At 33.8% G+C, this 15,613-nt stretch overlaps 1 protein-coding gene across 2 annotated transcripts in view; it reads left to right on the top strand.

The window, feature by feature from the left end:
• The window catches only part of LOC149534118 (uncharacterized), a 143,008-nt gene that overhangs the window by 117,968 nt on the left and 9,427 nt on the right, over positions 1–15,613 (top strand). The window contains exon 8 of one of the 2 annotated variants that reach the window (XM_089804082.1): positions 12,222–12,360. In XM_089804082.1, the coding sequence (XP_089660208.1) occupies positions 12,222–12,360 (139 nt within the window). Of the gene's footprint in view, positions 1–7,789; positions 7,839–12,221; positions 12,361–15,613 lie in introns of those variants that run through there. The other variant, XM_089804083.1, reaches the window with a different exon arrangement.

Here is a 15,613-nt window from a genome sequence, read left to right as displayed (position 1 = left end):
TCTAAATGATGAGCCTACGTTGTTATTAATCTCACCCTTTTCGAATATCATATTGAGATGATATTTCTCTCAAACTATTAGAGATCACCATCTATTGATCTAACATACAACCCTCCCTAGCTAAAAGAGAGTGCTAATGTTATGGCTCTAGTCAGATTGAATTGATCATAAACTATGTTAATATATATATATATATATATATATATATATATATATATATATATATATATATATATATATATATATATATATATATATATATATATTCAGCACACACACATACACACACATATACATATACATATACATTTGCCTCATAATAATAACTTCTAATGATTAATAATTATTGATCAATATAAACAAATCTGACTTACCAATATTATTCCAAGTGAATTGGTCTTACTAAATACTGGAATTGGCACCTTTGTATGCTATGTCTCTTAGATTACTGGCCATGTCCTATGTAGGGACATGTCCCTACGTGGCTCAGACATGTCCCTGCATGGGACATGCCTCTCCCACATTTATATTTACATGAGAAGCATCATCGCTGTTTGGAAAATACATCACACATCAGTACTATTACATCTGCAGCATTCTCTATTTAATTCTGCATTTTATATTAAGAGTAAATTCAGAATATAATTACAGTATTGCAGCCAATATATATGTTCAATTCTGCAAGAAGAATTGACAAATTACATAAACAAGAAGATCCAAGTTAGTGAATTAATCACATAAGGGATATATATGAAATTAAAAAGGTATTAATTCTGATCCTATTTCCTTAACACTTTCTGCTGGTGGCTCCAATAGAAACTTGACTAGAAATTATAAAAAGAGTGGTTCTCTTAATTAATTCCTCTATTTTCAAGAGTGATCTGGAAGCAACTACAACTTTCAAACTTAACAAGAAGGTCCTATTGCTACGATAATACCGTTGGCTTGGGGGTTGATCTAAGAACAACACCAAAGACAACAGTTTACTTATATATATTTGTGAAACAATTACAAGAACCCAACATCTCGTGCACTTGTCTCGTAAAGATTCAAGCATAATAGCCAGTAAGGCACAAAGTTTGTTACTTGATACTCTCAAAATTAATAAAAACACTTACAACTAGAACCCAAAAGTGTTCAGCTCTAATTTATTGCAACTACTACTATACAGTATGTCCTTTTGCAGCATAAAGTCTTCGAAAGTTCAAATTGACTCTGAATAAATAGGCAGCTCAAAGTCTGCAAAATAGAATTAAGATCCCTTTTGAACAAAGCAGTAAAACTCACGATCAATTCAAGAAAATGTAATCACTCACGATCAATTCAAAAAAATGTAATCACATAGCAAGTTGAATTGGCACAAAGTCTCAAAACAACCTTCATCTTTTATGAAAGCAATTCAAATTTACATCTAAGCTCAAAGTCTTAGAGTGCATATGCAAATTGGCAAAATTTTGTTGCCTTGCCCAAAAAATGATCACAGTAAGCTCCCTCCTTTAGAGAGGAAAAGAAGAGAGAGAAAGGTGGAGAGAAAAGAGGAAACCCTCAACCACCTTGACTTATTCAAAAACAAACTCCTAATTAATTTTGACTTAGTCAAAGTTGCATGCCTAATGCAGTTGCAACTTGATTACGTGTTACAACTTTGTACGTGATACTGTCACATGCAATTACATTTTGTTTTTCCATTACATGTAATATGTCAGCTACAAATTACAAAAACATGATGAAAATGTTCTAAATGTTTGACAAAACGTGTTCTCTTACATCATCGATTTTAGTATTCATGATGCCTAAGGAATGCGTTATGAATAATGTGCTCAAGTTTGGTGGAAGTATCTCGAACCGGAATATGTATATGCATCCTTGATTGTTTCGTTGGGTGTTCATTGACCATTTTTGTCTTAAAAGCATTCTATGCTTGTAATTGTTCTTTAACCTTCTTGTAAGCTCCATTATGTGAACATACTTGCCTCGTGTCCCTCTTTCTTCTTTACATGTATAAAACCAGCTTTTTAAATGTGAGAAAAACTTAAAATAGGGATTTTTGGGAGCATTGCATATGGAGTACGAGTGACAACAAATGGATAGGTGCGTTTAGGCTTAAAATAAGTACTTGTATGATAGAAAACCCAAAAAACAGATTTTCGGGGAGCAATAACATGTGTGGAGTGTTGATGTTTGGTAGCTTCAGTTGAGTAAACTATGAGACTACAATGCATGAATATGTGTGTGTGTGTGAGAGAGAGAGAGAGATTATATATATATATATATATATATATATATATCTGAAATATTATATAATTAAATAATCAGCTGTTATTATATTAATTAGATAATAATGGATAGACATGTCTCATGAGGAGACATGTCTCTTCATGTCTCTTCCTTAATATAAATAAGAGTGATATCTCTGCCATTGGAAAACATATACGAAAAATGATAATGCAACTACATTTGCAGCGATCCACATAAAATCAACATGGTATCAGAGTCACGTTGTTGCAAATGTAGAAAATGATCAAAACCATGATAGAAAGATTCATTCAGAAAATAGAGAACTATAAAATATCATTGCTACTCAAAGATGAGTAAAAATATGAACGCATAATGCAAAAAAGTTTTTAAACAGAAGGTGACACTCCCATTGGCTCGAGCCCATTGAACAAAATGAAGAGGACTAAATAAATTGCAAACAAGAGACTCAAATCTACATAGGTATGTGAACATGTCAGAGGAGACTGAATTAACTTGGCATCTGAAAGGGTTTCATATTGCCATCGGCCATCCCTATCTTACATCAATAATAAGTCCTTTGACTCATTTACATGTTTCAAAACAAGACTCGATTGCCATGTGTGATCAGTGAGGATTTAACATGCCTAAATGGAACTATCTTATATTGTGTGTTGAATTTTCTATCAATGAATCATAATAAGGGCAGGATTAATAATAAGTCCAATCACAAGTTCAAAAGGAAATATAGAAGGTAGAGATTGTAACTATCTCCCCCGTGAATAAGGATCGGTGGATATTTTGTACACTGCGCTCCAATAAAAGCATGCAATGTGGCAATGATCAAACCAGCATTAAGTATGACGGGGATAAACCTTCATTCTCATTTAGATATAAGCATACGTGAAGGTGATGTAGAGGGCATGACCCCACCTTATATTAAATGCAACTTGATGGAATATCATCAACCAAACAAGCATATTCCTATTGATTAATGTGACTAAGAATTTAATGATATCAAGGATAGGCTTGTATAAATCCAATCTAGTGGATTTGTCCCAATAAGATAAATTCTCTTTTGAGTAAAATTTTCAATTATTCTATAGAAAATCTCTCGTATTTGTATTTAAGAGCTATGTGCCTTGATCTTTTCCTCCAAGAATGTTATTGTAGGATGAAGGAGATTGAGGTTTAGAGGGAACTTGACATCTCATTAGATGGAACCTTGAAAGAGAGGGAGCAAATAGAGGATATGGTTCAGTCAACCTTTGGTGATCTCGGCCATATTAATTCAGAGGGAGTAGATCATGTTGAGATGGATTCTCTAGTGATCCATAAATTGCAGCAGTCAAGAGGACTGTGATTCATGAATAAACTTCATGACTATTTGGGCCTAACCCTTTTATACATCACGAGGAAGTGACGACTTCCAAATGATTATCGCTTGAATTTGCAAAAATTATTGAAAGGTGACGATCTTACAATAACTTAATTTTCTATAATGATGGATATCTTACAATGTCTATGCAGATCATGATAGCTTATACTTTGCATGGTGGATGTTCATACCATAGTAACGAGAATCACAACTATTCACACAATTTGGTGATTTGATTCATGCCAAACGATGATTTATGAATCGATGAATCGAATCAGCAATAAAGGGTTTATGAAATAAGTTAGTAAATTTCAAGGGTTTTTTAAATTTGCCGATTCATGGCTGATTCGATTTTGATTCATGGCTGATTCAGGATTCGATTCAGCCTTGCTGATTCTGATTCCAATTCCGATCTTGATTTTGATTCTCATTACTTTGGTTTATACAATAAGCATTATGAGAATATGCGTGCACATACCTTATGAACATTTTGAGTATATGGTGAATTCTATGCAAATTGATGTGCAGTAGGTCATTCATAGAGTACTTGGTGAATATCAAATGAGTTGACATTCAGGATGCCATTACTAATAGTACTTGGTGAATATCTTGCAACTCAACATTCAGGAGGCCATTGCTCAAAGAATACGTGGTGAATGTCAAATGAGTTGACTTTTAGGAGGCCATTGCTCCCAATATCTTTATATTACATTGAGGTAATATATGTCACGTGTTTATCCTCCCTAGCTAAGAGAGAGTGTTGATGTTTGGTAGCTTTAGTTAGATAAACTATGAGACTAAAGTGCAAAAATATGTGTGTGAGAGAGAGCTATAATAATAATAATAATAATAATAGTAATAATAATAAAAATAATATCTGAATCATTATATAATTAAATAATCATTTGCTATTATATTAGTTAGATAATAATGGATAGACATGTCTCATGAAGAGACATGTCTCTTCCTTAATATAAATAAGAGTGAAAATATATACCAAAAATGGCAATGCAACTACATTTGCAACGATCCACATAAAATCAACATGGAGAGCAAGCTTTATGAGTGGAAAATGCATGGCAAATGGGCAGTATAACTTTTACGTATAATGAATTCTTTATGTTTTCATCATGAGCAAGCATGTAAGCAACCACCGTCATAAGTTTTAAGTCATGTGACAGCGATATAGCAAGCGCCGATGAAGTGCATGCAAGCATGAAAGTTATATTTTTGGATGCAAAAGCTTGTTGCAAACAGAGCTTCCTTCAAGAACAGAGTTTTTAACCTCTATTGCATATGCAAGCAAGATGAAGCACTTGCATATGCAACTTGGAGAATTTAGACTAAAGATAGAAAGAACACATCAGATACAAAACAAATGGAAATCTTAAAAATGAAATCAAGCTATTTGCAAACAAAAAACTAAAGAACTCTTATATACAACTTTGCCCTATGAAACTCACAAGAAATTTACCATTTTCCTCAAGAAGCAAGGGAAGAAGTCTTTAATCTCCTGTGCAAAAATCTGAAAGTTAATCCAAAGAGATTATTTGGATTTAGAATTATTGCATGATTGAGAGTTAAATAGACTTTGAATCTTGCATCAATCTTTGCGAAGTTTGAGTCAAAATTTGTAGCTTGCCAAGTGTAGGAAGTTGGAGATTAAAAATGCATCATTTTAGCAACCATTTTGACCAAGCAAATATGCAATGCATATTAAATATGGCATCCACAACATTATATGCAACTTGAAAAGGATTGTATTCAAGCTGAAATTGATGAGCAATGCTTTTAGATGTTACCTTGAGCCAAATAGTTAAAAAATTGATGAAGAAAAATGCCTAAACACAAGGCATTTTTGGGCAAAGACGTGCTCTAAATGGGCTGTAATATGAGCAAAAAGGTCTTTAATCTGCACTTTTGAATATCTAAGAATGATCCTTTGGTGATTTCATGCAAAAACAACCCTATGGAGAGCAAAATCCATCACCAAGATATGAGTGCTTCTTTGCTGCAAAACCCCGTTTTTCTCATGAACACCCAAATAAGTGGGCTTTTGCAAGTCAAAAACATGTTCTTTTGGGCTGAAAATTGCCACTTGTGCTTGGGTGAACAAAAATTCCGTGTAAAATGAATAAACTTGCACTTTTTAGTGCTCAAGACATGTGCTTTTGCTCTCCAAATCCCCACTTTATGAGTTTCTAGTGTTAATGGAAGTAATGAAGCCCCCATGTGTCATACCTCCGTCAACAATGCAAGTATATATGCCATATCCACTATCTAAATCTTGCACACATGAGGAATACATAAAAATGAAAATAGGCCCAAGAAGATCATCAAACTCCTGTCGCTCAAATTTGACCTCTTCACCATGCCAGAAGTAGTGAAGCCCATTAGTGGAACCCACCCAAGCTATTGTCAATACTCGGGCCCCAAAGCAAACTACCCTCACACCATTGGTCTCATAAGGGGATACAAACCACTGAAAGAACTTGCAACCCCACAACTACCTCAGATTTTGACAAGACCCCTACAGATATCCTGACTTCGCAAGTAATCTAGTTTGTAGCAATTGACACCATAATAATCTTGTAACCTTGTGTTTGCTTGAGATCTCTTCGAACAAAAGTAACTAACCCTCTAGGATACATATCACTATGGTGGAGAATTGACTAGTGTCCCTATAAGTAATCTCCCATCATTACCTAATTTAGATACTTGTAGCCCCTAGTCTTGTCTTTTGGAGATGGAAAACCTCCATCCCACAATGGATGGTACCAACTTTGAGCTAATCTACACACGTGCCTCATCAAATGCTCCATGTGTGGATCAAATGAAAAGTGATGAGCACTACTCACTGTATATTCACAATGCATAACCTCAACCTCAGTCAATGACTGACCATGCAATACTATGTGCCCACTAAATGTGTACAAAACATGTACATGTTGATCAACCCTCTCACTATCATTACTGTCAACCTCTTCAACTCTCACATCTGAATGTTGAGCGTGCAAAATTTTATTCCTGATTAAGCTCAAAACTCTGATTTCCTGCCTCATGAGATGCTACTAAGGCAGCTTCTAGGATGTCTTTGGTATCCGTGAGCTCGCAAGAAAGGATGTCCACTTCTTCTTTCTTCCTTAATGCTTCAGAATAGATCTTTGGGAGATTGAGAAGATGATCATGATTTGAAAGGAGATGTTTGTAATCTGATCTTGTTGTTCTTGTCACTTCCTTAATCAAATACAAATGTGATTACTCCTCTTTGAGTCTTTTTTGTCTTTTCTCTTACTGCTCCCGCCAAAATTGTTTTCCAACCATATCATATATGTTACCAAAATGTGATAAGGCTGCAGCGATATTATTTTCAGTTGCATTTGTTTGACTCTCCAAACAAGGTGAACTAGTAGGTGTGAGAAAAGTCAAATGCACATGTGGCAGAAGAAGGTGATTCATCACATATCTACATCATAAATGTCATCTTTCATATCCAATTGTGTACAGGAATTAAGGGCAACATTATGGTCAAAATTAAACGCAAGAAGAATCCATACCATATGTAGAGACCATTAAGTTTGGATCGAAATAAACATCAACACTCACAAAAGATGTGGAGTCATCATCGTTGGTTGATTGGACAATTTTATCACATGAACTATCGGGATGTCTCTCAAGAGCACTAGTGTAGGAAGCCCCACAAGATATCTCTATGTCCAAACTACCTATCAAACCTATGCCATTAATATCTTTCACATGATTGTGAGAAGGCTGCAAAGCGCTGGTAGTTGGTTGCTCCTCCTTTTCAAGATCACCTGTAAACTGATTTGTGATTTCTGAAAATTCCTCATGCAATTTTTTGCAAGCTCCTTGTTCCAGAAGTTCAAGAGCTATCTTATGCTATTGTTTCTTTGCTGCATTATTCTTGTTTCCATGTAATTGGTGAAAATCGGTGAAAGGTAAGTCTTTTTGAGCACGTGGAGGAAGTTCGTTATAATCATCATACATATCAAGTACTTAAGTTCTCTTTTTATGTTGTGAATTTTGGGCTAACTTGTTTAGCTTGACCAAGATCCTTCATGATCTTTTCTAGTCTTGGCAAATTTTTCATGATTTCAAGGATTTTGTCAAATAGTCTGCTTACTTCTGCTGTTGTGAGTGTTTATTTGTTTGCAGTGAATATTATCTTCACAGATGTATGCAACAGTCCAAGCAAGAAATCAACTGCTGTAATCCTTCTGTTTGACCAAATCGTATTGCTGTGAGTTCCTACTCCAAACCCCCCAACTTATCAGGATAGCTTCTCTTTCAAAGATTAGAAGTCTGATGTGCTAGGACCTTCAATAACACTGTAAGGGCTGCCCCTGCTGTCACTAATTTATCACAACCTTAGTCATCCCTTTATCTCTCAAACATTTTGTCAAACAATTGACAGTTTCATATCCCCTTTTCCAAATTCTATTGCAAATCTTTACCATTCCTAATCCATGCATTTTCACAAACATAAGATGTATTTTCTATTTCAATAAGCTGTGATGGCGTTTACAATTTTAAAATTAGTAATGATTTTCCTCAGGCTACTTTACTCAAGAAGAGTAAGACAATAGAGACCCCCATTCATAGAATATCACTGGACAGCATTATGACAGTTTAAGCTACTGATTTCAAATAGAGTTCCAGATTGGCAGACTTGAAAATTAATAACATAAAGGAATCAAAAAATAGATACAGTCAATGATTCAAATTGCAGAATTTCGGAATTTATTGTTTCAGAATATAATATCGCTATCTTACACCTGGAATAGTCTGCTTAGTACCAGTTGCTAAGTCAGTCAGCTTCCAAAATAGTCTCTTCTTCAGACATGACACTAAACACAGCTTGACCCAGCTTGCATAAATTTGAATGCCCAACGAGAAATGAAGGAATGCTTTATCAATTTTCAGTCCCCTGGAGGTATCACAGCTATCTGAGAAATCAGTTTCCTTTATCGTGGAGCTGGGAAATTTCCGCGTTGAAGCTTTAAGGCCAAACTGATCCTATGCCAAGCATGAGCTTCCAGCTCCTAGCCGCTGCCTATAACTGTTAGTGTTGCCTCAATATGAAACCATGACGATCATATATGCTCTGGCGCAGTTAATTTGGGCTGCAAATACTTGCAATACAATATACCGTCTGTAGAAAAATTTCCTTAAACCCAATGAAGAACCATGAAGAGACACTTGTTTCATTCAACGTTATCTTTCCTCCAAGTATTCTTCACTGAAACAAATTTCTGATGGCACCAACTGCTAAGTGTAAGGCTCAAGAAAATGATCATGGCAATTTCATCTTTGTAGCACTGGAAACTCCATGACTATACAAAAGCTTTCGCAGCGACCTACACCCACAGGAATTCTTTTTTCCAAGCCAAAATCATATGTTGCCCATCGATATACTTTTTGTAGTGTTTTAATATTTCTCCAGTGTTGCGTTCTTGGAATTATTTGGAAACAAATTATTTGCATTTCAAAAGTCTTGGCTGAAATATTAACAAATTCCAACTGTAATCTTCCTGAAATTATTGTCCACTTTATTATTTTCAAATGACATTTGAGCATAAACTACAGGGTTGCATTTATTTTGCTGATAACTCAGTAAGAGTCGGCCCCACAAAAAAATATGTATGCACTCATAATAGATATTTATCAACAACAAGCTTTAGCTTGGATATTTAATCACCCAAATAATTCGATCTCATAGCTATTGTCGTGCGTTGGTAATATATGGCAACAATAAAACTTTTAATCACTACCAATGTCAATAGTCCCTTAATAATAAAATGCGGCTCAATTAAAACATTTATGGAATACTTGATCCTTGCCAATAATTTTTCCAATCCTCAGGTTTTACAAAAGTTAAATGGAATGAACCGCCAATGTCAATCTTTTATCACATGATGGTATAACAAAACACTTCCATATTTATTTATTAAATTAATACTTGCCCCTTAATCATTGACGGCAATAAATCATTTCCAAGTAATAACCTCAAAGGAATTCACCCAAGGCGATAGACAGCTGGAAAACTATTTGGTCTGTATATTTTCTGCCAATATTAACATCAATGTGTTGTAAAATAAATATTTCCTAGAGGTATGGAACTTCTTTGTGTACGGACATAAGGGAGAAATACTATTCACAGAAGGGAGAAATATTATTCACAATTTCATGCCACTTGTATTTGGATTTTTTTAAAACTAATTTCATCCCAATTTCACCTGGCCCAATAATGACTGCTGGCAGGATACACGCCTCTGATGAAAACCCATTTGTAAATTATTTCTGATGAAACCTCTGACTATACCCAACAAGATGACATGATCAATGCTCTGATACCACTGTAATATCCCATTGGATATTTTTATCCAAAATTTCTCCCAGACAATTTAAAAACAGTAGTAGTTAATGCAATTTAAAACCAGCAATTAACCAGTAAAATACTAATGCAAAATATCTCAAAATTTGTTATTACATTATAAACTAGCAATTCAATAACATGCATAGAAATTATCTCTTAGAAACAACTACAACAAGGTCTGATAATAGAAAAGCTGAACCTGTAATACAATGTGAAACACCTGCATGATGTCTCCAATCGACAATGTGTTTTCGTTGACTACCCAAGCCTGAGTTTCTCCGTCCTCTCATCTGCTGAAAGATGAAGTTTTTGAAAATAACTCTCCAATAGAGAAATCGAAATCAAAATCACAAAACCAAGTATATTGGAAATGAGCTCCTTCCATTTTAAGGAAAAACAAGTGACTCTTTGCATTCCCCTTTTTGTTTCTTTATTTCCTTTTTAAGATAATACTTTTACTTTTCCCCTGCTTAAGGAAATAAAGTGCCCATAGATAATAAAGTGACATGAACAAAATGAGCTTAAGTTATAAAGTCACTTTGTAATAAATTAATTAATTCTTCATGCATTAAAATTTCTAATTAGATGGACTCGGATATGGATGTATGATAGCTTGTCGGGAAAGTCTTGACAAGATGCTACTAGTCCAACCCTAAAATGTCAAGAATGTTGAGTCTGATGACTTACTAAAAATAGTAAGTGTTTGGAAACTCCACTGAAACAACCCTGATTAGCTCCTAACTGAAATTGCCTAGGCCAAAAACTGCTTTGATCGTATAGAAATCTGGTTTGCCCATGGGACCAAGGCAAAACGGGCTAATGGCACAACAAAGCTTGCTGGCTAGAAAAGGGAACATGACATTTCCCCAAGGACCTTGGGCCCATTTACATGTCCTTGATAAACACTTGGAAAACTTCAAGAAATAAATTACAACATGAAAACTCCAAATAACACTTTTTTTGTATTTAACTAGCTGGCCCAAACTCCCAAACTTGCTCATAACGGTTCCTATGCCTACTTGAAAACAACATGCCATTTTGAACACATCCCAGGCTTGAATTGGAATCCCAAATAATGAGAAATGGACTAAAGTGCCTTATTTCTGTTGCCTCTGTTGTTATGTTCAAATTGGACAGAACTGCCAGTTTTCTACAGCCAACAATTAAAAAACTGCTGGCAATTAAGAAACCACCTGTTTTCAGTAATTGGCAACGAGGAAATTGTTTTTTGATAGAAACGAAATAACCACTTAAATGCTAAATTTGTCCTCTATCTCCTAGAAACCATTGTTTTTGCATATGGAATCAAATCAAGTTGTTACTTTTTCAAAAGGAATCTGAATATGTAAGAATATTTAACATTTGATGTCATGATAAGAACTTGGCCAACCACTCCAAGGAGTCACTGAACTTAAACAGCTGTGATTGATGATGAATGAGACCCTTTTTTAGATCAAGGATTTCAAGAAACTATAACAGCCCTGATCAATACAAATTTGTGAACCTTTTTGGTACATGACGAATTACCCTCTGAAGTCTAGGTTATGTTAATAATAGTTTGGATAGTTCAACTGGGTTGTTTTCTTACTGTTCGCTTCTTTGGAAATTTCTTTTTCGTGTAAGCACTGTAAATTTCATATCTCATGCTTTTTACATTAGAAAAGATATCCAGTAATGTTTGATTTTTGTGACCTTGAAGTTTAAGTACGTTTGTCAATGGATTGATCTTGATTCATGCATATGTTATTTTTTGGAACTCTGCAATAAAATATTAAACATTATAAAATTAACTTTATAGGCCATGATGCTCACCACTTCATCTATGCTTGGTAATGCACCTTACTAGATAATGTGTCTCCTTTTCTGGTTTGCACAGACAAATTTCATGCTTGTATATATTCTTAATGTTACAATTCCATAAAATATTCTATTAGGTTTTCTTATTTTTTGAGATTTTACAGTAATTACAAGAAAGTGTTTGCTTGAGCAAATTGCTTTCGAGTCTTTGATACAACACGGTTATGTTTATCTATTAAGGGATTTTTCTTTTCCCTTTCCTATTATCATATTCTGAAGTGATTGTCACTGATCAAACTAGAACTTATTTGCCTGTGAAAATTGCATTACAACTACATGTTGCCTTTCTTTATCTCTACAGGAAATATTTTTTCTGTTAATAATATGTTGAAGTGATTGTATTCTTATTGAAAGGCTTCAGAAGAAGAATGTGGGTCCATTGAAATAACTGGTTCAAGACGAAGAATTGAGACATCTGCGACAACCAGGAAATCTGGAAGTCTCAGTAGAAATCCTCGGTTATCCAATAACAAATTCCTGCCAGCTGTTCCAGGTAATGAAACAACTTGCAACAATATCTTTACAAGCTCAAAAAAGTATAGTTCAAGTTTTTAGACATTCATAACTGACATTTGCAGATTCTTCTTTCTGAGATTTACCATGTCTAGAAATTATGAATTATATTTTGAAATAAAAAATGTAAACACCTGGTATATAATTATTATAGAATTCACCACCTACCAACACAAATCTTTATATTTCCAAATTTCCAAACAGCAACTTGATATGGTTTCTATTCTCTTTTAGATGTGTTTATAAAGCATTGCATTGCACCATAGAAATGAGTTGTTCAAGGGTCATGAACTAGAGTAGAGAGGTGTATGCATGAGGAAACAAGGGAAGATTGTCAAGACATACACAAAGCATGGCAAACAATAGATTATTTATTGTAAAGAAACACAATGCAGAGGAAATCCCAAAAGATTAAGGCCTTGCCTTCATTTGCTACTAGCTCTTTTGCATTTGGAAGCTTACTGCTTTCTTCAGGTCTTCAAGTATGTGAGTGCCATTTCCAGTATCCTAAGTTTTTAACACTACAATTTATTGCATCTTATTCATACACAGTTGTTTTGCACTCAAATATCGCAATGGTCAATCAAGAACCAAGTGATGGAAATCAAATACTCAAGGGATGAATCTATACCAATATATCAAGTAAATCTTAGATCAAGAATCTCACTATCCAAAGAACTGGAAGAGGCTATTTGCCACCACTAATCTTTTTATTTTCACATGAAGTCTGGTTTGCCTGCCTGACACCCTGTTTAGTCCAGGGTTCGAACTAGTTCTTGGTTCGAGTTTGGTTCGCCTGTGGGTTCAGACAGGGTTCGAACCTAGATAGGTTGGTTTGTCTGGGCCGAACCTAGGTCGAACCATGACAGACCCATGCAATTTCACTGAAAAACTTTCTATAATTTAGTGCGGGAAACAATTATTACAGAATTTCAATGAGATCTTTAACATTACAAAACAGGTTTTTCTGAAGTTCAAATATATATGACATCAAATTAAACTAGCCCTGAAGATTCCCTCTAGTGATTTTTTAATATTTAATTGCTGTTAATGATCCCAGTCTGGTTAATTGCAAGCTTTCTATAGTGATAAATTGTGTCACAAGGTGAGCTGAATTTTCGGCTCCAAGTTTGAAATTGGGCAAACCTAAAGAAATATTAAAAAATTCATATAAGTTCGGCCTAAATTCGTCGATTCTGAAACCGTGAGTGCAGATAACTGTGTATTGGTCGCAGGTTGTTTTTTCTAAACCGTGAGTGCAGGGGAGTCCATGTACAGGTGAGTTAGTCCGTGTACAGTCACAGGGGAGTCCGTGTAATGGGTTGTCTTCTTTCCCGTCTGCTTTCTCTTGAACGAACGGTGTTTGCTTTCCATGTACAAACTTCATACCCTGCCAACAGTGTCTGAGAAAACTCCGCTTCCGTTCCTCCTGTTGACAGTTTGCGGCATAATTATGATTTGTAATGTTTTGATATTATTTGGGTTTGATTTTATTTAATAGTTTTGAATTTTTTATTATAATAAGTTTAATGTTTTAAGAGTAGTTAGTTTTAAGTTTACTTGATATTTATACAAAAAAAATTGTTATTATTATTAATTATTAATTTATTATTGTTATGAATTTTATATTATTCATCAAATATTAAAATATATCAATATTATTTTATATTATATAATAATAAATAGTCTGTACTTATAAATTATAATTAAACATCACAATACCTATATTATTTATCAATTATTAAAATATAATATAATAAAAATAGTATATATTATATATTTTTAAAATTACATTGGACAAATTTAATGTCGAATTTTTTTAAATTTTTTTGACTTGTCAAACTTCATCCAAACTTCATAGTTGAACTCGAACTCGAACTCGAACCTTGTGACTTAGGTGATAAATTACATTTTAAACATTAAACAATATCTTTAATAGGTGAAAGGAGTTGCAAGCTACTTTTTAATATTTTTCAAGTAGGATGTTAATTACAAACAAACAAGCTCTTCATACATTGAAAAAGTAATATGTACCTAAGGACTTGGAACGCAAGAATGCTATTTGTGCAGCTGATCTCATTGGCATTGGTACCATTTGTGAATCAACTAATGCCTTTGATTAAGAAGTAGAAGAAGATGAAGATATAGATAATACATTAAACGATTGAAACTTAGTATAAAGTATCAATTGTTGGAAGTCAAAACAGTGATAGTTGAAGTCAATATTATTATTCTAATAATTTGATGTTGATATGATGCCTTGATTACAAGCTTATGGTGTTTTGTTGTTTTTATGACATTGTGAGATTCTATTCTTAATTCATGCTTCTAGGCTTCATACATACATAATTTTTACATGTTTTTGTACTTACTAACCCAAACAAACCTAAACCCCATTTCAAAATTTTGTCATACTAGCGAACTGGTTCTTTGAACTTGCACTTGAATTTGAACCCAAACTGACAACATAGTTTATTATTTATCTTAGATAATACTACCATGCCTTCTGCTTGTAGCCACCACTTGTGAGCAAAACTGCCAGTTATTAGTAGAACCATAGCAGCAAAAACTGTTTGGGAAAAAATCTGTAAATCAGTAGCATACGATTTTTTGAAAAAATGGATTTTAAGCTGTATATTATTATTACAATATTTTATAATAATATAATTTAAATCATATTAATATATTATAATTATATTTTATTATTCTAATAGTACAATATTATAATACACTAATGTAATAGTTATGGTATATATATATTATAGTTAATAAGTTATAATACAATAATATAGCAATTATATTATTTTAATATTATATTATTATTAATACCTCTCACTAACGAGACAGTTTAAAAGGAACAATAATGAATGCAATTGACTTGGAAGCCACTTTTTATCCCCTTTCACCTTTTGATAGCTTGAACTTTCAACTTGATTGGCTCAGATGGAGGGAGATTCCTTGCCTTTGATTATATCATTAGCTGAATATAAATTAGCAAAATGAAAACAAAAGTCATCCCATTTGCTACAAAAGATAATGGCTAACATATCATGTAAGAATGACAGAGAATCCCAAATGAAAATCTTGAAAAACCCTTGTGAAAGTCATAAAAACCCTAATGTAAATAACTAAAACCCCTAATGACAATTAATGGGAATCATAAAATACCAAGGTCATCGTGAGATGGGGAGACTTCAAGGTCTCCGGTACTAGTACAGGTACCGGTACAACAA

The sequence above is a fragment of the Cupressus sempervirens genome, chromosome 10, assembly GCF_028749045.1.
Source record: "Cupressus sempervirens isolate cs-2001-9-10 chromosome 10, ASM2874904v1, whole genome shotgun sequence".
In the NCBI taxonomy this organism is placed as follows: domain Eukaryota; kingdom Viridiplantae; phylum Streptophyta; class Pinopsida; order Cupressales; family Cupressaceae; genus Cupressus; species Cupressus sempervirens.
The sequence above is the reverse complement of the archived record's forward strand: the minus strand, read 5'-3'. Positions and strand labels throughout refer to the sequence as shown.